Source organism: Asterias amurensis, chromosome 19, assembly GCF_032118995.1.
Source record: "Asterias amurensis chromosome 19, ASM3211899v1".
In the NCBI taxonomy this organism is placed as follows: Eukaryota; Metazoa; Echinodermata; class Asteroidea; order Forcipulatida; family Asteriidae; genus Asterias; species Asterias amurensis.
In genome coordinates this window covers 2773048-2800951 of record NC_092666.1, presented here as the reverse complement: position 1 = coordinate 2800951, position 27904 = coordinate 2773048, and the positions used below count along the sequence as shown (strand labels likewise).

At 38.6% G+C, this 27904-nt stretch overlaps 2 protein-coding genes across 14 annotated transcripts in view; one reads left to right on the top strand and one right to left on the bottom strand.

The window, feature by feature from the left end:
• The window catches only part of LOC139951326 (tyrosine-protein kinase JAK2-like), a 41722-nt gene extending 33219 nt beyond the window's left edge, over positions 1–8503 (top strand). Inside the window, exons 20-21 of the mRNA XM_071950176.1 lie at positions 271–487; positions 2148–8503. Of these exons, the coding sequence (XP_071806277.1) occupies positions 271–484 (214 nt within the window). The 3' untranslated portion in view covers positions 485–487; positions 2148–8503. The remainder of the gene's footprint in view (positions 1–270; positions 488–2147) is intronic.
• Positions 8504–8765: 262 nt separating this feature from the next.
• The window catches only part of LOC139951493 (uncharacterized), a 53325-nt gene continuing 34186 nt past the window's right edge, over positions 8766–27904 (bottom strand). For 6 of the 13 annotated variants that reach the window (XM_071950408.1, XM_071950411.1, XM_071950412.1 and 3 more), the window contains 16 exons: positions 23476–23793; positions 22553–22888; positions 21744–22031; positions 21231–21254; positions 19789–20073; positions 18815–18955; positions 18675–18708; positions 18327–18397; positions 17431–17616; positions 16201–16311; positions 14935–15122; positions 14717–14839; positions 14184–14295; positions 13268–13364; positions 12643–12742; positions 8766–12170 (listed from right to left, as the gene is read on the bottom strand). In XM_071950408.1, coding sequence (XP_071806509.1) covers positions 12093–12170; positions 12643–12742; positions 13268–13364; positions 14184–14295; positions 14717–14839; positions 14935–15122; positions 16201–16311; positions 17431–17616; positions 18327–18397; positions 18675–18708; positions 18815–18955; positions 19789–20073; positions 21231–21254; positions 21744–22031; positions 22553–22888; positions 23476–23793 — 2492 coding nt within the window. In that variant the 3' untranslated portion in view covers positions 8766–12092. Of the gene's footprint in view, positions 12171–12642; positions 12743–13267; positions 13365–14183; positions 14296–14716; positions 14840–14934; positions 15123–16200; positions 16312–17430; positions 17617–18326; positions 18398–18674; positions 18709–18814; positions 18956–19788; positions 20074–21230; positions 21255–21743; positions 22032–22552; positions 22889–23475; positions 23794–26061; positions 26392–26579; positions 26907–27290; positions 27666–27904 lie in introns of those variants that run through there. The other 7 variants (XM_071950402.1, XM_071950409.1, XM_071950404.1 and 4 more) reach the window with 6 other exon arrangements.

The window sequence follows — 27904 nt, the reverse complement described above, 5'->3', positions numbered from 1 at the left end:
TTCGCCCTTCGGATTGGGCGTAAAGCCGTTGGCCCCATGTGTTGTGTAAAGGCATGTAAAAGAATCCAGTGCGCTTCTCGAAAAGTGAATGGGTTCGCCCCGGTGTTCCTGGCTGGATTGGCAGCATATTGTACCACAAAGGATTAGGTCTTGCATCTCGAACTTTGTCCCACTCCTTGCAGTAATAATACCGGGCGCTTTGTATCCTTTGGCAAAAGGCGCGTTATAAACACGGTTATTATTTATTATTTTATAATTAATACTTTACAGATACCAAGACGGGAATCATACATTAACAACAATGAGGGAAGTTCACGACTTCCTGCTGAAGGGAAATCGTCTGAAGCGACCTGTAGACTGCCCTCAACGTGTTTACAGCGTCATGTTGGACTGTTGGCGCCTTGAGAAGACGTCTCGACCTAAATTCAGTATGTTAATACAACGGCATGGAGACATGCTAGAGCAGGATATGATTGATAACTAGTGAGTAAGTAAACATTTCCTTATGATTCTACTTCAGGATCTTGCCAGAAATTGCTTATGGCCTGACGTTTCGACCCTAGCAGAATGACAGGCCATTATACTACGTATTGTTTTTGCATTTATACCATAGGCGCATTTCCGTAGAATCCTGTGCTTTTGCTTCGAGATTGATTCAGTTTAATCATCAATCTATAATTTATTCACTTATTTAAAAATGCATACATGTACATTGTATATTTTGTAACCACATCTGTATTGTGTGCATTGCCCAGTTTTATTCCCTTTTTGTTGTATAGTTGACTGTGGATATTATTTCTTAACGAGTGTGTTTTGCTTTTTATAAATTGTTTGTTACATTGCATTTATTTACATGTACATGTATAGGCTCTATTGCATTGCATTTTTGTATTTTGATGCACATTTGTAAATGATTTTATTCCCTTTGTTAGGGATGAGGGTGTCTGCTATTCATTTGCTTTTTTTCACATGTGTATTATTGATGCTGCATAAAGTGTATTTAACTTGTCTTGTATATTGCATTTATTATAGGTGCTATTTCATTGCATGGTTGTATTTTGATGTAACTTTCATTGAATTTGTTAATGTAATTTTGTGCTTTTGAAATTCCTTTGATGGAAAGAGCAGAGATGATATGATATGAATGATTGCTATTGTTATTGTGTACATTGCATTTATTTATAGGTATTGTTGCAATTGCATTTTTGTATTTCAATGCAATTTTATGGAATTTTAAAATTCATTTTGTGCTTTTGAAAATCCTTGGAAGGAAAGAGAGCGCAAGAAATGATATGAACTATTGCTATTGTTATTGTGTACATTGCATTTATTTATAGATATTGTTGCAATTGCATTTTTGTATTTTAATGTATTTTTTATGGAATTTTAAAATTTATTTTGTGCTTTTGCAATTCTTAGGTAGAATAGGGTTCAAAAGAAATTATTTAGATTATTGTTGATATTGTTGTGTACTTCGACTATACTTTTAATAATATGAACTTGTCTTTTGATGGGGTAGGCTGTTTCATACTATTTAAAAGGTTTTTTCTTTAGATTTTATTGTATTTCTTTGTATTGTTTTCATTTTGAACACATAGTGTTTTTAGTGCCTGAACACATTATGTCTCAATACCTTTGCACTGTCTTCTTAAAAACTAGGCCTAGAACCCTAGAATTATTTAATGGCTTGCAGTTAGTGCAAGAATAGTGCCTTAAAATGTTTCCTAAAATGAATGGGAGAGTGTGGATTGCTAGGTGCCAGCAGACAAACCAGGGCCCAAACTTATGTCTCAGCAAAGAACCTTGGCTTATAAAGCAAGAAATTTCACGCTTAGTGTAAGTCAGGCATATTTCACAAGTTAAGCAGGAAATGTTTGCGTGTGTGCGTTGGTGCATCACGTTACTGCCCACTCTTCGATTACAGAAGTAGATAGGGCAGATAGCGCAGAAGTAGATAGCAAGATAGCAGAGCCATGAGTTTGGGCCTAAAGAACTTAACATTATCATGTAGTTCTAAGCATTCCAATATTTCTGAGAATAACTGATTTACTTGCAAAGTCTGCTGCCACCAAGTGTCACAAAGTCTCCCATTTGCCGAGTAATAATTTTCAAATTAATGCTTTTTTGTCATTCTCCTTTTATCTTAGAACCCCAGCACGGTTGCCCTTCAAGCATTAGAAGCATAACAGGCTGTCAATGATGTACTGAATCTACAATTTGTAAATAACATACGTACATACATACACAAAGGGCATTTGTATAGCGCCACTACGTCAAGAACGCATCGCATTAGATAGGATACAGATAATGTTCGATACCCTTCTTTAATGTTCGAAGAGAGTCGGATTCCCTGATTGAGGTGGAGAGTGCATTCCAGGTGTGGAGAGCAAAATGAGAGAATAACAACAACGTACATGTATATGTATTGCGCGTACTGTGCATTGCGTACGCACCTGGCCCGTATGCTTTGTTTTTGAAAGGGGAAGGGCACCAAGGCATTTTCTGCTTGGTAAAGGGCACCCTGTAGGAAATTGTTAATTTCTACTGGGGCTTTGCAAGGGTACCAAGGCATTGACCTGGGGGTCACAGAGGCAATCGCCGCTGTTGCCTCCGTGAAATTAGCAGGCCTGTTTAAAGGGAGTGGACACTATTATAACTCAAAATATTTATTAGCATAAAACCTTTATTGGTGACGAGTAATGGGGAGAGGTTGATGGTATAAAACACTGTGAGAAACGGCTCCCTCTGAACTGCCATAGTTTTCGAGAAAGAAGTTATTTTCCACGAATTTGATTTCGAAACCTCAGGTTTAGAACTTGAGGTCTCGAAATCAACCATCTAAACACACACAACTTCGTGTGACATGGGTGTTTTTTTCTTTCATTATTATCTCGCAAGGTCGATGACCGAGTGAGCTCAAATTGTCACAGGTTTGTTATTTTATGCATATGTTGAGATACACCAACTGTGAAGGCTAGTCTTTGACAGCTACCAATAGTGTCCAGTGTCTTTAAGAGAAGATTTATGACCCCATTTGGGGTATACATGTACATACTTCATTACTCAGTAGGATTGAAAGGTTTTTATCAGACTTAAAGTCAACATTTGAGCCTAACTTGTACGAGGCCTGTACGCATACAGTGCGTTGCGAGGGTGCGAGCTTCCTACACCACCTCGAGACTTGGTCGCCTGCTTGCTTTTCGCGCAAACTCTGTGTCAGGAAAAAGTCCAGCGACCTTGAGAATGTCTTTCCAGATGATCATTGTCCTTGTAGGGGAAGCGTCTTGTTTCAAAGATGTGCTAGTTGTATTGTTTGGTTCAAAGTGGTAATAACATGTAGTATTATAATGGTTTAACCTTCAAAATACAAATGTCTTCATTTAGAAGGCATGCTTTTTCAGCTGATTTTTCTTTTTTTAGTCTGGCTTTGTCGTTGAATGTTGAGAAACGCGGAACAAAGTCTTGCTTTGGCTGAAAATGTCCTCTTTGTTTGTCAAGCTGTAGATGCTTGTTTTACTGCGCAGGTCAGTTTATTTATAGTGTACTTATCAGTGCATTGATGTTAACTACTTAATCGACGTTTAACATTTGTACATTTTGTAAAATGAAAATGGTGTAACAACGATAAGACTTTGTGTTGCCTTGAGTTTTAACCTGATGTAGTGTCTCAGTCTTGTTCAACACTTTGTTCTTGCAAGGGCAAGACAGTTTTCCTGTGGTAAGATTCTCCTCTATAAGGGATTTGTACATATCTTATGGGACATAATTCATTGGGGCACTAGGGCACTGACAAAGGGCATTAGGGCAATGAATTTTCTCCTTTGCCCCTATGAACTACATGTATCAGACACTACACATACTTTTGAAACATGCCTTTAAATGGATTACTTGTTTTCCTTTTTTTCTTAGGTAAGGTGCACCACACTAAGGGAATTCTAAATAAGGCACCAAGGCAATGAACAGGGGGCATGGGGGCAATCGTCTGCGCTGCCCCACAAACTATCAGATGGTATACCTTCTTTTTAAACATGCATGGGAATGGAATTTTTTTTCTGTTTTGCCATATTAACAAATGTGCACCTCAAGAAGGGATTTGTTAAGTTCTACTGGAATATTTTAAAGGGGCACCAAGACAATGACTGACTAGGGTATGGGGGCTATTTTCTCATTTTCCCCTATGAAGTATCCAACCTTGAAGTTTTGAAACGAGCATAGACATCATTTACTGTTTGAATACCACCCCCTCCCCCTTGTATAGAGCTCTATAAGGACTGGAACGTTTCTAAGGGGCCCAAAGGCAATGACTGACCAGGGGCATGGGGGCAATTGTCCCCTTTGCCCCCATTGAGTTTGAAACCATGTACTTTTGAAACATGCATGGACATAATTTTCTGTTTTGAAACAGGTGCACCTCTATTTATAAGGACTGGAATATTTTAATGGGGCTGACACCAAGGTGATAACTGACTAGGGCATGGGGGCAATTGTCTCCTTTGCCACCATGAAGTATCAAACCTTGTCCTTTTGAAACATGCATGTACATGTTCATATATTTCTGTTTTTAATTAGTCCCCCCTCTCCCCCGGAATGGTGCCCCTCTATATGGACCGGAATATTGTAAGGGGCACCAAGTCAAAGACTGACCAAGGGCATGGGGGCAATTGTCTCCTTTGCCACCATGAACATGATGAAGTATCAAACCTTAGACTTTTGAAACATGATGTACATGTACATCATTTTCTGTTCTTAATAGTCCCCCCTGCACCTCTTTATGGAGAGGAATAATTCAGGGGGCACCAAGGCAATGACTGACCAGGGCATGGGGGCAATGTGCTCAGTTGCCTCCATGAAGTGTCAACCCCAAGACCAACCTAAAAAATGCTTTGGAAAGTTATAATAAAATGTCACCTACATTGTATATATTAATGTAAATAGCACGTTCTCTCTTTCCATTTACATATATACATATATAAACAAACAAACGTCTATATAATAAACAAATAAGTATTTTTGTTATTGTTTACAGCAGAAATGTGGTAACATATTGTTTGACTCTCATTTGGTCTGTAATGTAAGGAGTTCTGGAAGTGCCATCCAACTTGTTCAGATCATGAGATAAATAATACTTTTAGTGCTAACTACAGTATTAGACTTTTGTACTTGCCATTAGTCGATCAGGTTGGTGTAGTGGTTACTTTCCTCACCTTCCACCTCTGGGATTGTGGTTCGAATCCCCTGTGGGTACTCTGCAGGTTTCCAGTTCCTATTTTAATGTTTGACCTTTCCTTGGTATAATTCTCTAAGGCCTTCCAACCCAAGTTTCATACTTCCTTTCTTGTCTTCTCTTCAGTGGGTTCAAGCGTTCTTGGCATGCTTTAAAGTCGGAAACCTTCTACATCTAGGACTGTGGTTCGAAGCCCATTGGGGGTACTTTGTGGATAGGTTTTCAGTCCCTATGTCATTGTGTTGGTTTTCCCTTGAATATTTGTCTTGGGCTTTCCAACCCAAGTCTCATACTTCTTTTCTTGTCTTCTCTTCTGTGGGTTCAACCGTTTTTGGCTTGCTTTAAAGTCCTTTTTATTGGCAACCTTCCACCTCTAGGGCTGTGGTTCGAATCCCCTGGGGGTACTTTGTGGATAGATTTTTCGTCCCTATGTTACTGTGTGGCTTTTCCCTGGACTAGTTCTCTTAGGTTTTTGTCTTAAGTCTCATCTATTCTGTTCAGTGGGTTCTTGGCTAGCTTTTAAGGAACACGTTGCCTCGGCGGTCGAGTTGGTCTTTAAAAAGCGTTTGAAATCCAAATCTGATCCAAGGCATGGTGTGCCTTTTAAGTCCTTTTTATTGGCAATATATGATAAATTTGTTTTTAAATTGAACGATTTTGTTCACTCGATGTGGTCCAGTGAACACGATGAACTTGGAATGTGCAGTCTGTTTTGTTTTCTTGTCAAACTATGTATTCACTGAATAATTTTGCTGGTTAATGTGATGAAGTATTTTACTTGATACTGAAAGCTCAAGCTGCATGACAATGTAGACAACTTTCAATTTGTTTAATCTAATGAATGTTGAGATCGAAATGGTAATGTAGCACACAAGGACTTTGACAAGTTTAGCATTATTTACTTGTATCAAAGTTTTAATAGTAACAATGTTGAGATCAAAGTGGTGTTGTAACACAAGAACTTGGACAAGTTTAGCAACTGAACTTGTATCAGGGTCTTGAGTCATAGTGTTCAGTCAAAGTGGTGATGTAACACACAAGGACCTAGACAAGTTTAGCAACTTGTTTCAAAGTGTTTGGAATCAATATGTCAAGATTAAAACAAAATTGTAACAATGGACTTGGACAAGTTTAGACAACTTAACTTGTATCAACGTTTTGAGAGTCAAAAGGTCACGATCAAAATAATGATGAAATATAAGGGACTTGAACAAGTTTATCAACTTAGCTTGTATCAGATGTGTTCGGAACAAAAATCAAAACAACATTGTAACAAACGGACTTGGACAAGTTTAGACAACTAAACGTAAACGCACGGGTCCATGGGCCAAAAATGGGACTTGCATAAACTCATCTAAGGATAAATCTTATAGTGCTTTGTAAAATAGAGCCCAACAAATCAAATTGCGCTAATAAAACTTGGATTAAAATCTACAGACGTTTTGGCAGATGTACCACCAATCACCTTTCCGTCCATGTGCAGTTGGGGATGAAGTCATCTGTATAGTGTGGTTCTTCCCATATTGACCTTTGACTTTCGATCTTGGAAAGAGAGATCTTCGGGTCATTTGTAATAGGTGAAACATAATGGTGCGTGCCCTCGGTTCGAGTGTGCACATTATATGGAGTGCCTTGAATGTCTTTTGTGTAAATAAGAATTAAATTAATTAATTGATAATGAAAAGTGTATTTTATATCCAGATTTATCTCATTTACATATTATATATAGTATTAATCATGGAAAACAAGAAAGATTATTTTCCGGTAACTTTATACAAGGGACTACAGAAAACACGGAATATAAAGTACATGTAAGAAATGCTGCATGAAAGAACAAGGGTGAAGGCTTTTCAAACAATTTGTTTGTTTTTTGAAAGTCATTAGATATTACATTACGCTATCATTAGATATTACATTACGCTATCATTATAGTTCTTGCACTTGTGATAGCACCTTCATTGTTCACTTGTTTTCAAGTTAAAACACACACCAACGCTTTGTATTATAAAATATAACCATTAAACTAAGTGCTGGTTCACTCTCTCTTTCAAGAACGGTGAACTCAAAACACCCCTTATGACGTCACAAGAACAGTTTTCGTCCAATGGGCTGCCTTCTTTTCTCTTAGTGGGGCGCTGTTTTAGGGTGTGACGTCATACGCGAGAGGGTCCATTGACATTTAAGGTTACTCCTTTTTTCACCACGTAACACGTCTGAAGCTACACTTTTTTTTTATACTACCATTTTTTTGAAGCTCTCAAAATCCATACATTGTTCGCGAGGATTAAAATCTATACTATTACGTACATGTACAGATGTTTTGTGATGTAATTATTAAGTAATATAACATAGTCTTTATGGTATCTATGTAAGTGTCCGAATAAAAGAAACCCAGAGACATGGCTTATGACGAGTTGACTTTTCTATCTGAAATTAATTCACTGCGTTTTACTTTAATCATCCCGATCCGTGGGGAGTAGGAGACTAGACAAGTCTACCCGTATTATTGTACACTGCCATGTACATGTGTGATAAGTAGGATTTAAATTTGTGCATGGTGGAAATACGATCATATGAAAAGGTTTGCGGTAAAGCCATATGAGTTGGGGTGCTTCTGAAAAGAACCGTTGGTTTCAACCGTTGGTTTTCAACTCATACATGTGTAGTGTTGTAGGCCTACGTTGGTTTTTACTGTAAATCTCAATGTGAAAGGGATGAGAGATCAAAGGGACATTTTGTACGGATCCGGACATCCGCTCAAGGAAGTGTGACGTCATAGTTCAAGCTACAGTTTGTGTAGTTAACTGCGCATGCACTCGCCATAATATGCAAACTGGCATATTATAATAGTTTATCATTCCACACTAATAGTCAATAATATTATTATACACTTAAGTTTTTATCATACCTTGACACACGTTTTTATTGCAACACTCTCTCGGGGCTAAAGTGACACTGTATGGCTCGGGTATTTTTTAAACATTACAAGTTAATTACTCTATACTTTGAATGTACACACTAATTATCGGAAACTAAATTTACCCCAAAAATCCCTCCTGGCATTGGATTGATTGTTTACCAGCTGCCTGTCTGTATTTGATTGCCACATTAATTATCATAAAATGACAAAACACAAAACTAAGACAAACAGAGACTAAGCTACTCATTTGGAGGTGCTATCAGATGTTTTTGTACTTAGCTTGATCCTTCAAAGCATTTGGCACCCTTAAAGGAACACGTTGCCTTGGATCGGTCGAGTTGGTCTCTTAAAAACCGTTTGTAACAGTTCGTCATGAAATGCACATGGTTAGAAAGATGTTTTGAAAGTAGAATACAATGATCCACACAAATTTGCCTCAAAATTGCACGGTTTTCCTTTTACGTGGCGAACTAACACGGTCGGCCATTTATGGGAGTCAAAAATTTGTCTCCCATAAATGGCCGACCGTGTTTGTTGACGAGTTAAGAGGAAAACCACGCAATTTCGAGTGATACTTGTGTGGATTATTATATTCTACTTTTAAAATATATTTCTAATCATATGCATTTTATAACGAACGGTTGCAAACGCTTTTCAAAGACCAACTCGACCGATCCAAGGCAACGTGTCCCTTTAATGGTTTGCCACCTCGGGTGGTACCAATAATCTGGTCTGGCCCATGGACTAATATGATGGGCCACTTCTCTTATATCCCTTCAGTCTCCTGGCGATGACTAGAGCAAGCTTAAGTCGAAACGTTGAGACGAATAAAGAACTCACTTCGCGGTAGTGACATTAAAACGATCCTCTATAAGCTAAAATAAAAGTCCCAGCCGAAGTTCTATCTACCGCCCAGGTAGTAGTTAAAACGCAGGATAGTGCTTCTCATAATTGAGAAGTCTCCCGAAATCCAAAAAAATCTACTGCGCGGTAGAAGAATATGTAGCAAGACAGTTCTCTAAAGAACAAACTCTACCTGGCAAGTAGATACACACATGGTGTTACCGCGAACCAAACCACACTAATTGACTTATTCACTCGCTTGAATGTTCCCCGTGCAGACAAATGTCTATGTCAAAAAGCTGTCGGTGTAGCTTGGCCAATGATATGGAACAATCTTCCTATAATAAGGTAATCTGCTACTATCTACATTTTGTATAAAAGTTCTAAAGACTCCTTTCCATGCTTTGAAGTGCGCTACAACAATTACTCTTGGAGAAGTAAATTCAAAAAAATTATCCAATTTTGTAGTTTTCAGTAAAAGTCATTGACTGAAAGACTAATTGTTTTTTAGCTTATTAATTTTTTGTCTCTGTTGTCATAACCAACAAATATACATTATCAGTAGCCGTTCGGAAATTCATAAGCTAGTAGACCTATGATACAGTTTGAAATATGAAATTTCAATTAATATTATTGTAAATCAAAGAATTATTACTAACAACATACTACTATTATATTTAATGATTAACAAAACTACAACTCTTTTGTTTTGCATAAAATATTAAAATCAAACAAAATATATATCATAGGCATTCTCCCTCAATATTCAGTCCAACATTATTCAGTCCAACATTAAAGGCAGTGGACACTATTGGTAATTACTCAAAATAATTGTTGGCATAAAACCTTTCTTGGTGACGAGTAATGGGGAGAGGTTGATGGTATAACACATCGTGAGAAACGGCTCCCTCTGAAGTGCCGTAGTTTTCGAGAGAGAAGTAATTTTCCACGAATTTGATTTCGAGACCTCAGATTTAGAACTTGAGGTCTCGAAATCAACCATCTAAACGCACACAACTTCGTGTGACAAGGGTGTTTTTTTTCTTCATTATTATCTCGCAAGTTCTATGACCGATTGAGCTCAAATTTTCACAGGTTTTTTTTTATGCATATGTTGAGATAAACCAACTGTGAAGGCTAGTCTTTGACAATTACCAGTAGTGTCCACTGTCTTTAATAATTAGTAAAACTACAACTCTTTTGTTTTGCATAAAACATTAAAATCAAACAAAATATATCATAGGCATTTTCCCTCAATATTCAGTCCAACATTAAATCATACAAATTTAACTTGTTTTGTTTGTGCATAAAACATTAATCTCCTAAACTATATAGGTGGTTGTCAAAAATACAAGTTGTTTGTAATGTGGGACTTTTAGGACGCTTGGTGGCAGTAGACTTACCAGGTAAAGTCAATCGTTCTCGGTTATGTGCACAAGCTCAGAACTACGTCAACAATAGACCTTTTCGCAAATACCGGGGCGCGCGCGTAAAGCTTGGAATTAGGTGCATTGTGGTCTAGCTGGTAGCAAAATTTGATGCATATCTATCCCACAATGCACCTCATTCAACAGTCTGCGCTTGCGCATTGGTATATGCGATAAGGTCTATGTAAATTTACCTGGTAAGTCTGCTGCCACCTAGCGTACCAAAGTCTCCCATTGTACATGTAAACATCACATAGGGCGAGATAAAAAAAATAATACTGCGCGCTAAAAACTCGAAATTTACTTAAATTTAACAGCCACGTTTCAATTTTACAAGTAAAGTTCAAAACATAACATAAACCACTGCAAAAGTATTACCTTTATAGAAATGCCAAAATTTCAGTCCAACATTATATTATTATAAAAATACAACTTTGTTCTTCTTCTTTTTGCGTAAAACATTAAAACCAAACAAAATAATAATTTAGTACATCCTAGGTATTCTTCCTTCTTTGTAATTATGTATTACCTGTATCTTTACATTGTTCAATATTCACTTCAACTCTATAAATCATATAAATTTAACCCTTTTTCGTTTATGCATAAAATATTTATTTCCTAAATTCTACAAAGGTGGTTGCCAAAAAATACAAGTTGGTTATAATTACATACATAACATAGGGCAAGGTAAACCAAAAATACTGTCCGCTAAAAACTCGAAATTGACCTTAATTTAACAGCCACGTTTCAATTTTTCAAATAACGTTCAAAACATAACATAAACAACTGCAAATCCATTTCGTATTAATTGTAAAAGTATATTAGTTATTCTAAAACAATGTGATGTTATTTACAACTCATATCTTGGGACTTGCTTTGAAAAAATATGAATAGCCAAGTTGATAATATTTAAAGGCACTGTACACGTTTGGTAATTGTCCAAGACCAGTGTTCTCACTTGGTGTATCCCCTCATAAGCATAAAATAACAAGCCTGTGAAAATTTGGGCTCAATCGGTCATCGAAGTTGCGAGAAAATGATGAAAAAAAAACCACCCTTGTTGGACGAATTTGTGTGCTTTCAGATAGGAATAAAAGAATTCTAGCTAGAAGTCTTTTATCATTTTAGTGATCGTTACCAAGTCAGTTTTTTAGTTAATGAGTAATTACCAAACGTGTTTCTTCCCTTTAAGGGGAAAAACAAACTTTGGTTTTAAAAACCGTTCGATTGTTTTAAATGAGAAAATAGAATAAACTGTTGCAAACTGCTCATCAACCAAAAGTACCAATGGTCATCTCATTGGGGAGTATACAGCCACAGGCTGCCATGTCATTCACAAGACTTTTCAACCTCTACCCTCAAAGGTGTACCAATAAACCCCTTTAATTAAAGTATGAACTTCAAGATTTAGGTATATAAAAAGGCCCTCTCCACCAATTTACAAAATGTATATATATATGTTTAAATCTCTATTAGAAATATGAAACAACTGCTAGGGGTGGGGGGGGGGGGGTTGGCCTCACGTGGGGGCCGCGAGAACCATTCCGGGAGTATGTCAAAGTACAGAGTTTGAGGCGTTCAGAAGATCAGAGCGCGCTCATGGGGGCCCGCGGAGCTCCATTCCCCACCAATTTGGCCTGGGCCGACGCGGTCCGGCACACAAGGCGTACCGAATGGACTAACATTTCTCCTGCTCGCCATCAGGTATGGTGACCGCATATATGGTTTCCTCGTAGGCGTTTACTACTATGTAATCCTGTAGGGATTAAAAACACAAAACAATGATAACTGGTACAGGTCATGTACTGAGCTATGTGAGCCCCCCCCCCCCAAAAAAAAAGAAAAAGAAAAAAAAGAAACAACAAGAAAAAAAGGGGGAATAACGTTCATCGTCCCCGTCGCCTCCTTTGTTTTATTGTTGTTTGTTTTTAACAAAAACAAAAAAGATACATTTTAAACATTCTCAGACGATTTTGTTTTCTTCTGAAAAATGGCACAGGCGTTCGTCTGAGGTCTTGAATTCAATTCAATAGTGAGAAGTTACTATTTTTTCAAAAACTACTCCACTTCAGAGGGAGCCGTTTCTCACAATGTTTTATACTATCAACAGCTCTCCATTGCTCGTTACCACAGTCAGTTTCTATGCTTCACCCTAACAATTACGTTTAGTAATTGCCAATAGTGACTGTCTAGTGCCTTTAACTGACAAACATTCTAAAGACACTCACCTTGTCCAATTCTCTCAGTTGTCGAAGCTCGTCTGCAATTACTTCAAACGTTGGTCGCCTGTCTGGCTCCTCCTCCCAGCATTTTAGCATCATCTCATACCTAAACAACATCAAAATAAATGTTAATCTGGAGGTCGTTGGTTCGAGTCCAACTCTAGTAGTCAATGTCTTTGTTCAACCCCAAATCATTTTAACAAAGCTTTACAGTCAGTTTTCCTTTTGATTTACAAGTAAAGACTCTACGGTAGTAGAATATAGAAAGACAGTTCTTTAAAGAACAAACTTGACCTGGTAAGTAGATACACACATGGTGTTACCGCAAACCAGTGATACCTCACCATGCAATGCCTCAAATCATAAAGACATCATTATAAATATATTGTACTGAAATGAACGTAAACCTACAGACCCCTTGCATGTGACGTCACAAGACCCAAATAGCGCCCTCATTGATGTGAATGAAGATTAATAAATCTATGATGAAGACCTTTCATTGGCTAAAAATTGTGCGCGGCGCATAATGTGCAGATTGGCCCAGATAAGGGACTCAACTCGGATCAATGACAGTGGATTCAGTGTACCAGATCTTGGTACACCACTTACAATAAATTTATAGCTAACTTACAGTTCCCCTTGGCAGTGTGTTGGTTGGGGCATACGGAACCCAATACGGAGCTGCTTTAGCATCAGTTTAGCACTCATTGTAGGATATGGGCGCGCACCTGTGTATCAAATTGGCATGAGAGTGAAGAAAATTAGTGACTCAGCAAAATAGATTGTTAATGTCTTATTGTAGAGAAGTTTTGCTTCCTTTACACCCCTCAAGAATCCTAGGTCGGAATTGGCTCCGATTTAGTGTTTCATTCTGGGTCAGTAATATTTTATTATTTTAAATCTTCAGACGTAAACACAATGATTACAAGTTAGGACAGGGGCTTTTCAAGGCTATTCAAAAGTATAACAACTGTCATCCTTAAAGTAACATTACAGAATTGGTTTTTGCTAACAAAATAGTGTTGGCTGTGTAAGCACTTTATGTAATCCACCATATACATAAACTGAAAAACCCGTAGAAGTTTGAGATCGATCGGCCATCTGAAAATCAATCGTAGTTGCTTAGTAAAAGTGTGATGTCACAATACAAATCACTATGGTGATACTGACAATTTGTCTTACAATGGATTTTATGGCTTTGCAAAATGTATTGGTTTACAAGGTGATGTGGCGCAATATGCTGCCAAGCAGACCAGACACACCGGGGGGAACCCCTTCTCTTTTCGATACTGCACTTGGCTCCTTTACGTCCGTTATTACACAACACACATGACCAATGGGTTTGCGTCCCATCCGAAAGACGAAGCATCATGGTAAAGTGTCACGACTGAAACTCGAACCCACACTTCGCTGATCAGAAACACCAGGGGCTGGTGCTCTTCACCGCTCAGCCACGACACTTCCATAGCCCTAACCCTAACCCTAACCCCAAATTAAACATTTCCCCGCTAGGCACGCCACAAAAGGTATTTTCAGGCAGAACTCACCAAGTGTAACGATTTCCCATAATAGTACACCAAATGACCATACGTCACTCTTTGTTGTGTACATCTCATCCAGTATAGACTCCAACGCCATCCATCGTAGAGGCAGTCGTCCCTGGCATCAATCATCACATTGAAAAAAAAAATAAAAATAGTAATAAAGAAGTCTTAAATAGCGCACGTATCTACCAACAGGGTACTCAATGCGCTTAGTATATACATTTTTAAAGAAAGTAATATTGAAGTTATGAATTCTGAGACCCAACTATGTAGGGATAAGCTACAAACATCAATTAGGCCCGACAAACATTTGTTAATCACATTTTTATTTCATTTTGGTAAAATAAAAAAGGGCTTTTCGATTTGCCATTCCGTCCTTCGATTCCAAAAACTAAATGGAAAGTTTCTGGACGCAAAGTGGCAGCAGATTTGAAATAATGCGCGCGGCTGCTAAAATAAGAACACTTCTCAAGTGTAGTTTTATTACTAAAAGGTGATACAAACGCGTGTCAGGACTCCACTGTGAGGCAACTTACCTCTGATTTTCTTTCGTATACTCTGTTGTCAATCACATCTCGAGCGAGTCCGAAATCAGACACCTTGCAAGTCATGTCTTCAGCAACCAGAACATTGCGGGCAGCAAGATCTCTATGGATACACTGCGACAAAACAAAACAAAAGTACATCATAGAACTGGGAAATGCCAAGAAAAAAAATGGAAAAAAATCACGGGTACCCTTGCATGAACACGTACCTTCTGCGATGATATGTAGTGCATACCATCGGCTACGTCATTAGCAAACTTCATGAGGTCCCCGCATGACAGTGACTTACTAGCACCATGTAGGTTACCATAGACAGTCGTTCCTTTAACGCGACTGTCTTTCAATAAATCCTTCAGATTACCTTTGGATAGGTACTCAACTATAATGTACAGAGGATCTGGAAGGGTAAACATATGCAATGAAAAGTATGTCATTTACATTTACAAAGGCTTCTAAAGCCCTGGGGTGGATTTCACAAAGGTAGTCCTAACTTAGGACTAGTCCTAGGCAATGCTAAGAGATAGGACCAGTCCTAAGTTAGGATGAGTTACTGGTCCTAACTTAGGACCAGTCCTATCTCTTGGCATTGCTTAGGACTAGTCCTAAGTTAGGACAACCTTTGTGAAATCGACCCCAGGGCCCAATTTCATAGACCTGCTTAAGCACCAAATTTTGCTTAAGCAAAAAAATCCTTGCTTAGTAAAATCAAATTACCGGCCAAGACTCCACTCAATTTTTATGCTAAGTAAACAACAGCTAAATACCAGTCACAAGCAATGTATATGGCATGAAATTTTCGCCAGTAACATGTGTAAAATAAGCAAGCTAATTTCGTGCTTAAGCAAATTTTTTGCTTAAGCAGCTCTACGAAATTGGCCCCAGTTCATACTTCCTGCGAATGCGAATGCGAAGTGAATTTTGGTGACGCAACAATCGGTACGCACTCCATTTCCCTGTGTGACGCAATGAAAATCCGCATCGCACGAAGCATTCGCAGGAAGTATGAACCGGGCCGTGTCCGAAACGGCGACTTCGGCTACAATACGGCTAGATCGGCGCGTCTGCTAGGGTTGACACGGCCTAAGAATGTAAAAAAAGTGTTCAAAAACCTTAATATTTTTTAGAGGTGAAGTATCTGCGATAGTTTCAAACTTTAAGCAGAGGAAGAAATACTGAAAAGAAACGGCAGAAATGTGCGTTATAATAATGCAGAAATGTCAAACTTCACAATTAACAACACATTATCAAAAGAGTGCACTTATAAAAAAATATTTATTTTTTGAGAACCGCAGTACTTTGAAGTGAAATATTTCTCAAAATGTTTTAGTAAACGCCGCTGTGATAGGCTTCTAACCAAAAAGTTACATTTCCATTGACTAAAAGAGCGACTACCAAACGTATTATACCAAGTTTCCTTTAAGTGTAAAAACGACTTCCTCAAAAACAATCATTAAAAGAAAAACTGAAAGTTGTACCTTGTTCGACTGAGAATCCCATAAGTCTGACAACGTTTTTGTGATCAGGCAACTTCTTCATCAGATCCAGCTCTCGCAACAAATCATCTTTGTCGCTTTGACTTGCGCCCTCTAGAAACAAAAAATAAGAATAACTTGATTGCTCAGTAGTGACTGACCCTTCACTGAAATTGACCAATATCTCTCAAACTAGAGTAAGCTCCATTGTGTAGGTATATAAAAAGCAGGACAGTTCTTTTCAGAACGGATGTATTCCGAATATCTATTCTGCGGTATTGGATTGTTACTGTATATCAAGACAAATCTCAAAAGAACGGTGTTACCGCGGTGTTACCGCGGTGTTACCGCAAACTAAATATAGATTGAATTATTTTGTAGAATTATCATGACATTGACGTTGCTCACGACTTTGTATGAAAGTATTTCGACAGGGTCTTTGAATGCAATGCCAAAATTACAATCTTGAAGGTGAACATTTCACAATAAAATTTGAAGAACAAGATGTTCACGCGTCAGGTTAATATCGCGGGCTTGCGAAATATGCAAGCTTTCACATAATGTGACGGGAAAGGAATCACAGACTTTGCTTTGCTATACTCGAAACTCGTACTTAAAGTCACCTGGAAAAGAGTATATGCTTACGAACAATAAAACAATTTTTTTTAGTAATTGTTTGTCACGATTTATATGTTTAAAAAATATATAAAGTTGTTTGAGGGGCTGACTCCGCCTACCCCTTTTGTGACGTCATTCAAGGCAGACTTTGCCTGCAATGCGTATAGTAAACACACGTGCAAAGTACATGTACGTCCAAGTCGTGAGTTGGTACATTTCAAAAAGTGTTTTTCTGCATTCAGCAGCAATACACCTGGTCGGCATTGTCGGAAAAAACAAAAATTCTTTTGTTTGAAACGTACAAACTCACGACTTGGTCCGTACATGTACTTTGCAATTGTGTTTACTCTACGCAATACAGGCTTGACGTCACGAACAGCGCCCTCTCGGGTCGGGGTCTACTCTTAAATTTGTAAATAACATAAAAACTGATTTTTAAAACCTTAGTTACCTGTTTATTCACATTCAACTCATCAAAACACATATATTAGTTACAAAAGCTTTGTTTTGAAAAAATACCACTTCCAGGTGACTTTAACTTCGACTAGTTTAGTAGTTACTTATTAATGTATAAAAAACGTTCCAAGTTTGGAGGTTGCTTATTTTGCTACGCACCTTTGAGTGTCTTGACAGCGACTAATGTCACTTTCGACTTCTTAAGGATTCCATTTGCTTCAGCCAGAAACACCTCACCAAAGGCACCGTGTCCAAGCTCCTTTATAATCTTAAGCATGTCACGTGGGAATGACTTGTCCTTGAACAAGACATTTGCGTATGTCCTGTCTGTTGGTTCAACAATGTCTGAAGAAAAACATAAACAATAGACCTATATCACGCTGTCACCATTTTGTCATGTTCCATGTTTCCAATAACTGTAATGTTGTGCTAACATGCATTGCGCATGGCACCAGACTATTATTTCGTCCAGCCCCAGTTTGGTTAAAATGAGTTGGAAGGGAGTAAAATCAAGATGACCACACCGTGATACAATGTCTTTAGGGTCGTGTAGACTTGGTTCAAGTCGGGTGTGCTGCTAAACCAAAGGCAACGGTACAGAACTAGCTCTGACAAACTTGTTTAAAGGCACTGGACACTATTCGTAAATACTCAAAATTATTATTAGCATAAAAACTTACTTGGTAAACGAGCAATGGAGAGCTGTTGATAGTATTAAACATTCTGAAGTAATTTATCATTAAGATATTTATATTGAATAAAGAGACCACAGCTGACGTCTCGATTTCAAGGCATCTGAACTTGTGCAACAAGGGTGTTTTTTCTTACATTTTTATTCTCTCGCAACTTCGACGACCAATTGAGTCAAAATTTGCACAGGTTTGTTATTGTATGCATATGTTGAGATACAACAAGTGAGAAGATTACCAAAGGTGTCCATACCTTTAACGTGAAAGATTAGTAAACATTGAGCACTTGCGGGCATATTTGTCTTTATTGAAAACAAAATCGTCGGCCTGTTAATTTCCTTTTCAACTATTTTAATATTTAGGCACCTGCAACTTCTTGATAGTCGGCTGTTCCTTGCAACGCATTTCGTTTTTGCTCCAACCCTTGGTGTTTTCTGCTAGAGAGAACAAAAAACAGGTTGTGAGGCATTTTATCAAGTAAACAGCTAACAGGTTATTAAAATTCTCACAAGTAAGGGCAGTGAAACAAAGTGGAACTGTCTCGGGGGAGGGTTAAAACAAGGGATGTGTTGATGGTGTCATGGTTTTAGAGCATCTGGTTCAAGCTCTGGTTGTAAAGTCTTTGGTGGGTTCGAATCCCAGTCATGGCACTTGTGTCTTTGAGCAATATGCAATATGCTAAAGGAAAGTAAAAACAGCCAAAGGAAATCTTACGTTTGCGTTGTCAAGTTTATTTCCTCTGCTGAACCTGAAAGGAAAATGAAATAAATAAACACGTACAATTCAAAACTCATTTTCAACTTTTTGTCTGATTGCCATTTTATTCAATTATTGAAACGTAATGAGTTACTTGCCGTTTCGATTTCTGTATTTCCTTCGAAAATAAAATACAAGTGCGAAAACTATAACAGCTAGTGAAACAATCCCAACGGTTACACCAACAGCGGTACCGGTAGTCGACGAGGCGGGCGGGTCTGTCACTGGTGGAGCGATTTCTGTGCAAAAAGACAACATGTTTTATTTGTTTTAAATCTTTAGACATAATACACAATGATTACCAGTTGGACAGGGGCTGTCAAGGTTATACAAAAGTGTAAAAACAGCCATACCCCTACCAACGATACAAATGAAGACGAACATAGTATACTGTTCGAAACGTCGAGACCACACCACTCCCACAAAAGAGATATCTCACATGGATGAACCCGCAAGTTATATTTATAGTTATTCTGATACGGCATATAAAATATAAAAAGGAGATTGCACTCAAACGCTTTTAAAATTACATTTTGGAAAAGAATACACAAAAACAAATCCAGATTATTGCAAGAACAACACCCACAAAACACCATAAAAAACAGGAGGAAGGGACAACAATTTTAAAAACACAAGTCCAAAGACGAATGGACTAAAAACCCTCTACAGCCAAAAAAAAAAAAAACCCAAAACTTAAGAACATTGTAAAAACAGTATTATTATATTGGTACATGAAGCAAAGATACATATATAGACTGACCCTCTGTCTTTATCTGCAAGGATAAAGATTGCCCTGGTTTAACAGAACCAGTGATTTCATTCGATGCAATGATTTAATTTAATACACGTAAAATGACGTAAGCTTTTTATATCAGTCGAGGTCCCGAATTCAAGGCATCTGAAAGCACACAACTTATCCGACAATAGTGTTTTTTTCTTCCACTATTCTCTCGCAACTACGATGACCAATCGAGTCAAAATTTTCACAGGGTGCATAATTATGTTTGTATACATCAATTGAGAAGACTGTTCATTTGGCAATTATCAGAGGTGTCCATGCCTTTAAACTTACCGGGCTCCATCACGTTAATGAAATCACCGCAAAGCTGACTGATCATTTGACAAAGCTTTGCACGCACCATCTCCACGTCTCCGATAGCCCGCCCTCTTCGTTTTCGAGTTTGTAGACACCAATATAATAGCGTAAAAGTGCCGTTAGTTTCGATGCAGTCTCCGCAAGAAGTCCAACCTGGGATGCCTTCGCGTTTAACTTCCAGTTGGATGCATTCGCCTTTATTAGCATTCAATCCGTCAATTTTCACTGTGCCCTCATTAGAGTCAAACAATAAGGTGAAACCTTAAGGGGGGGGGGGGGGAACACAATAAATTAATAATAATTATTAAAGGTGGCATATGAACATCGAGGTGAGGGCTACTGACCCAAATAAACTGCTTCCCCTCTAGGGACACCCACCCTTTGTTTAGAAGGATGTAGGCATGGGTATCATAAGCATGGCTCAACTTAGAGCACATTGCATTGGGTGCGTTCTATTTACCCGGGTCGACGCTGATCTGCCCCCGGTACGTTCGAATAACCTCGACCCCATAACCCCATTCCAGGGGCTTACCCGTATCGGCCCCCAAGTGCCTTGTTTGTGGAACGGGTCACGTGGGGCTGGCCCGAGGCGCATGACGTCACCAAGAGAGGGCGAGTGATCGTTCGACTACCTCTTGCCGGGGGGGGGGCTCACCTAAATGAGCACCGTGGGGTCGACACAGGGAAGCTTCTCGAACGTACCCAATGATACTTTCAAAATCTGTTACGAAGCAATTATGTGCTTTGCTAAAGGTTACAAGTGTTATGGCCGTGTGTCGAACCCACACTGCTGAGAGAAGCACAGCTTGGGTCCAGTGAACTGGGGCCCAATTTCATAGAGCTGCTTAAGCACAAAAGTTTGCTTAAGCAAAAAAATCCTTGCTTAGTAAAATCAGATTCCCGGCGAAGACTCCACTCAGTTGTTATGCTATGTAAACAACAGCTAAATACCAGTCACAAGCAATGTATATGGCATTAAATTTTGGTCAGTAACATGTGTAAAAACAAGCGAGCTATTTTCGTGCTTAAGCAATTTTTTTGCTTAAGCAGCTCTATGAAATTGGCCCCTGGACCAGGCCTGTATGCTTCCCATTTTTTTACGAAGCATTTACAAAGTGCGTCCTCTAGGGCACTTGCTTACAAATGAAATATAAAATCAAGTTTTTTTTTTCCTGAGAGTATTAGTTTGACTTTTATTCCAACAAAGTTAACGAAAATATTTACTGCATTAAAATTAAGGCAACCGAACTGAGTGAAAAAGGGCCGCTGATTCAAATTAATAAATATTTCCATTTTTTATTTTAACAAAGCTAATTTTCTTCATTTTAATTTTTTTTTTTACTAAATCTTTAAATTTTGTTTCCAAAAGTATATTGTTATTCATTCATTTATACAATTATAATGACGTGAGAATTTACCTGAATCCGAGGTTGGAACTCCAGCTAAATGATGCGTGATCATATGTTGATATAAAAAAAAAAAAACAATCAGTGACATAAACTAATGGTTAAAAAGTCAATACAAAATTGTTTAACCACTTATGGTTATAAAAATGACAGACAGGAATGTATTTCCTGTTTATATGCAAATAATTAAATAATTACACGATATAACGCTTACATCAACATGCTTTTGTGTTTTTAGTGTGATCAGTCTTGATTGGCGAAGCTGCTTTTGTATAAGTCACCCAGCAGAGGGCGCAACTCGACTGTGTGGGAGGATGACTGGGAGGGACTGGGCAAATCTATGAATCTGGATCAAGATTCATAATTTTGAGCCAGATTTAATTATTTCTCACATTGATTTAAATTACCAACAGCTCTCCGTTGCTCGTTACCAAGTTTATATGTTTATATATATTTTGAGTAACAACCAAAAATATGTACACTGCCTTATTTAAATAATCAAAAACAGAATAGTTTAAAACTTACGTAAGGTGTATTCCACAATGCTGCCAGGTCTGGGATTTCTCCCCACGTCATTCTGAGCATAAACCTTGATCTCGTACTCCGTGAATGACTCGAGACCATCCACGTTGTATGTAGTCACCTCTCCATCAATCCTATCACTGAATGTCTCTGAGGAGTCTTCTGCAGTCTTCTTATGGCTGACATTAAACCACTGAGTCTCACCACCATCATAACCAGCTGACCATCGCACTGCTATTGAGCTCGAAGTACGGTCAGTCAATACGACACCAGTCGGCTGGTCTGGTACTCCTATTAACCAAAGAAACAGTGGGGAAAAAAAACTCGGATAGTTGTTTAATCACGATGTTGAGCCAAGTCGTGCAAGCGCAACCATTGCTTCGTCCTTCGGATGGGACGTAATACCGTTGGTCCCGTGTGTTGTGTAAACGCTTCTCAGATGTGTATTCCTATGAAGGAATAGTCTTCCTGCTTTGACATAATCATTTGCCACAGATTTTAGGCGACATCTCAAGAACGCGAACTCCTTTTTTCTCATTTTTTTTGCATGCAAAATGTGTAATCTGTTTGTCAGTTTATGTATGATGGAAGTGCTTATAATGCCAGCTTTTTTAATTTTATATTTTGTAGCAAAAAACAATTATGTAATGTTCCTTTAAACATCTGTGCAACTGTATAGCAAAATCAGTTGACCGCCAATGATTCTTTTTTGGTTAACAATTTTTCATCCTTTGCTACAGCAAATTTAGCTACCATTATATTAGAGACAGATTGTCAATTATAGGCTATTACCAATCATAATGTAATCTTACTTGTTCCATTGACAATGATTTCATGCTTGTCTGGTTGTCCGATACCATTGTTGCTGTTGCAGGTATACACCCCATAGTCCACCTGAGGGTCCACTGCCCAGATGCTCAGTGTACTGGTGGTCACATTCCCAATAGTCATATCAGTATCAGATGTTGTATATGATACTACCACCGTGTGCTTGTTACTATTTCCACCAGTGATGATATCTACTCCATTCGGATCGACCCAAGTGATGATAGGTGCGGGGTTGCCCTTTGCAATGCAGGTCAGGTTTGCTGTAAGACCACCCCCGATACCAACCTCAGTAAGGTGCTTGTTGGTGATACTGCCTTCATCTGGTGGTCAAACAAAGCCATTGACGTGTTAGTGCTGTTTAAAACATTGCATGGTGCAATAAGATATTCCGTTTCTAAGCTTCCCTTGTAGTAGTTTTCTTGCAACAATTGTTTTGTTTCATTAAGTACTTATTCATGTGGAAATAAATGATTCTGAAATGAGATATGAAATAGATAAATTGTGGATAAGTCGTCCTGTGTGGACATCTGCTCCAAATTATTGGTGATATCTCAATAACGCTACCACCCTTTGAGAATATTCAAGGCTAATAGTATTCACTTTTTATACTAAACCAATCGCAGTGTTATGTTGAGTTGAGCGCCCAAGCAAATTTTATGCTTATTGTAACAATGACAAATTGTGCGTAAAAGCATAAACGTATTTTAACATGATTTCTCAAGTAAGCAGAAAATGTCTAGGTGCACAATGGCTTTTCTTTGTTACGTCACTCATGCGCTTATCGCGGGTAGCCAGCATTTACCCTTGCTTATACGGTAAACAGCTTTATGGAATAGAAGTTCTGCTAAGGGTCAAGCACAAAACGGCTGCTTTTACATGTTTTATATAATTGGTCACTGTTACTTACATTGGACATTGATAGGACCCCATTTATACTCTGGTAATGGTGTTGAAGTCCATGAGGCTCTACTCGCAGTGCAGTTAATGAAGTGTGTGTTGTCTCGTCTCTTAGGGGTAAACTCAAGCTCACTGGTAAACATGTAACGTTGACTGGTTCCCGATAGGGCTGCCATAGTATTAGGTTGATCCCTTATATCGCTCCCACTATTAGACCAAACCAAGTCCCAGTCATCAGGATATCCCAAGTCTGCTGTGCATGTCAGTGTAGTCACCATATCCGCAGTCATTGTAAGACTACCTGATATCACAGGGATGTCAGGTGGACCTGTATTGGAAGAATAGTGGACGTTTTTGTTTTATAGATTGTCTGTCTGAGTTGTAACTTGAACGGAGCGCACACTAACACCTTGCTGGTCCAAATTGACCCGGTTTTCTAGGTCCCGTTGTGAGAATGACCTATTTCCGGGTCATGTTGACCCGGGGAAGCTGGCTAAAAATAACAAAGAAATGGTTTAAAAACATGACACGTGGCGTGTCATGGCCCAGCGGTTAAGAGCCCAGCGGTTAAGAGCACCGGATTCAAGCTCTGGTGTTTGATCAGCAGAGTGGGTTCGAGTCGCAGTCGTGACTCTTGTGTCATATGCTTCGTAAAGTAGGGGAGGTAGTGCCGTCAAGCCTATACATCCTCATTAACTGCACAGGGGTAATCCTGTTTCTGCCCCAGAAGTAGCTGGCATGGGCCTCTGGAAAAAAAATAGATTGTAGCCCACACCTTGATGTGGCATTCAGGTATTGTGTGCCTGGCAACTTGCATAAAAAATAATAATAAATACAAATTTTTAAAGCCAGTTTCCGTGTCAACTTGACCCGGAAATAGGTCAGGCTCAACGGGACTCTGAATCCAGGTCAGCTCTGACCCGGGAGTTTTTAGAGGATGGCGATTTTACGATTTGACAAGTGGAAAGCAAAGTACAGTTTGTTAGGGTCAAAAGCTCGATGTAAAAACGTATTACAAACAAAAAATCGCTTTACCAAATTAATGGGCAAGTATATATTAAGTATGAATGCGTAGCCTATACAATGTCAATATTCAAACAACTCAAATGTTTATTGTCTTGCGAGATATGATTGCATTTTTAGTACACTGGACAAATTACCTGTTATAAATAAAAAATCACATACAAAACAATGCAACTTTATTCAAAAAGTGTTCAATTGAAATAAATAAAAGACATATCTTATAAAAATAGTACCATATAACAACAAATTCAACATCAATAACTACAAAAGTATATAAAAAAGGTAACTTATAAATTTGAATAGTTATTTCCGAAAAAATATTTCCTTTGACGGAAATTTTAACATAATAAATTGAATTAAATTTAATTGAAAGAAAAAATAAACAAATACTGAACAAGATTTTAGCTCAAAGACAACCAAGTGCTGATTGTTGATAAAATCAGTAATGCAATGACAGTAAGAGAAATCGACACAACACAGCAAAAACAAAAACCAAAAAAAACCCACACACACATGTAGGCTTGCGAATAAAATCTACTCATTTTTATTCACTTAATTTTATTCACGTGACGATTTATACATAATTATTTTAAAGAAAAAGTGAAATTGTAATACCCTGCCAGAGTAAATGGAAACAGTAAATTGCCATGCATTTCTATCAAACAATGATGTACTTTCTTGCCTTTACTGAACATTGTATAAAGGGCTTGTGATTGATTTGCAAGGCCGAGGCAATTAATGAAAGAAACATACATTATGGTTCACAGCAAGAAAGTATTTTTGTTTAATAAGAGTAGTGGCTTCTTATACAGCGCGCATATTCGTCGCTCATTCGTCACTCATTCGTAACGCTCAAGGCGCTGTAACATACAGTAATTCCTGCGAGATGTGTGACTACGTTTGAATTATGAGACCCAATTCATTTATGTTTCACAAGTAGCCGTTGCGCGATTTACTGCCGCTCAGACCAGGAACACCGGGGCGAACCCATTCTCTTTACGATAAGTGCGTGCACTTTTTTCTTTTACGTGCGTTTAACGACACACGGACCAACGGCTTTACGTCCCATCCGAAGGGCGAAGCTAAGTGTCACGACTCTCGAACCCACACTCTGCTGAACACCAGAGCTTGAGTACGGTGCTCTACCGCTAAGCCATGACACGCCACATTCACATTTTTGTGCTTTGGAGCAAAATGATGATGACTACGATTGTATTATTTGGTATGCGGTACCAACCATGTGTATTTGATTTACTTGCCAGGTAGAGTCTCCTGCCATGACTAGAGCAAGCTAGTCGAAACCAATTAAGAACTCACTCCGCGGTAGTGCAGTTAATAACGACCCTACCAGCTAAAGTAAGAGTCCCAGTCGATTTTTTACCTTCCGCTCAGGTAGCAGTTTAAAAGCAGGACAGTTCTTTTCAGAAGTGAGAAGTCTCCGGGAAATCCGAAAAATCTACTTCGCGGTAGTAAAATATATAGCAAGACAGTTCTTAAAAAAAACTCTTACATATACATTGATAGCTCACCATGCAATGCCCCAAATCATTTTATACGATGATATTATACAAACCATCAACAGCAAGGATGAGATAAGCAGCTGGGTACGGCGTCGTTGACTCATTGGTCTTTGCTTCACATTCCACTCGCTGTTTGTGGTAGTTTCTCTGCGGAGTAAATACCCAGTCCTCCATGGTGTTCACCAATCCATCCCCTTCTGGGGTTTGGTCCTCAGTTTCCTGTAACATACCATCACGTAACAAGGTGATGGTTGCAGCAGGTCTGGAACCCTCAACCGTACATGTCAAAGTCTGTTCTTCACCCTGGTTAACAGTGAGATTACCTCCAGGAACCAGATCATTACCGCCGTAAGACAGCGAGACTGAGGATTCCTTAGGCGGAACTTCATAACAAAAAAGGCAAGAACAAGACTTATCAACAGAGAAACGTATGAATGCTGCACCATAAAGGTATATTATAATAAGCATGTAGCAGATGCACTCGCGCACTCAAACAAGTAGCCCCCCCCCCCCCCCAAAAAAAAGGGCTTCAAGTCAAAGAGCAACAACTTTCAAATTGAATATTTCTCACCTTTGACATCGATTGTTACGCTGATACTTGTCCCATCAGTTCCTTCTTTGTTTATTGCTAGACACTTCAACTCTCGATTATGATGTTGTTCAAATGAAGCCACCAATGAAGCTGTACTTGTACTAGTAGTGAGGCCGTTATCATCAACAGTATTGCTGTAACTGTGAACCAATTCTTCATCTCCGACAGTCCATGTAAAAGATGCTCCGGGGTTGATGTCTGGTACCACGCATGTGTACTCGCGATTGTCACCTTCCACCAGGTTTGATGTCCACCCAGGGGGGTAGGCACCAGTTGAGTCAGACAAAGTGATGATAGACGGAAAAACTGAAACAGATGAATGATATATACCTTTAAAAGGCACTGCCGTCGATTTCGCAAAACTATTCCTAACTTAAGACTAATCTTAGGACTAGGACGAGTCCCAACCCTGCACTGTAGCATGCAGACCTTAAGGTTAATCCCAAGTTAGGAAGGGTTACTCGTCCTAACTCGAGATAAGACGAGTCCTAACTCGTTGTGAAATTGGCCCCTGGTCTCGAATTCCAGCATCTTTGTATATTTTTAAGTGATGTTTTTTTCCTTAATGCCATTTTTGAAGACACAGGACCATAATATAAAATAGCTGTTGTGTAGATATTTAAATCCTGTATAAAGATCTTGAAATAAAATAATATAAATAAAATACACAGTACAATTCGGCTTACTTACCTATAACTGTCAATTTTGTGGTTGCCCTGCCTGATTCTCTATCTAGACCTTTCCTGTATTCCACTTCACATCCATAGATCCTACCATCATTGTACACATTAACTTCCGCAAAGGTAAAGGTTGACATAGAGTCATCTCTAGTCATGGTGTGAGTAGATGAATCGTACCCAATGAAATACTCAGGGTTTGTTATTGCGGTGTTAGAAAACCTAGCCATTACTGAAGACGCAACAAATACATCGCTGTTATACCACAACACACGGTATAAGACAAAGCCTTCTGTGCTCATTGAGTAACTGCAAGTAAGAGTTGTTCTTGTTCCATTCACACTGGACACAGGTGGTGCTGATACTTGCAAAGCCTGGTTGGATGTGGCTGGAGACAGAAAGAACAAGATGGATTTCACATGACGTCATTGACCGCCATCTTTGATGACAAAGTAATGGAATAGCGCACTTGTGTACGACTCGTGTACTCGTGCACTCGCGACTCTTAGCCAATGATACACTGTGCTTAGAGTAAAAGTTGCATCAACTTTTTAAACAAATTTAAATGATCAACATGTTTATCTTGTTGACACCTGCTTACATGGTTTGTAGGATTCAAACTCACAC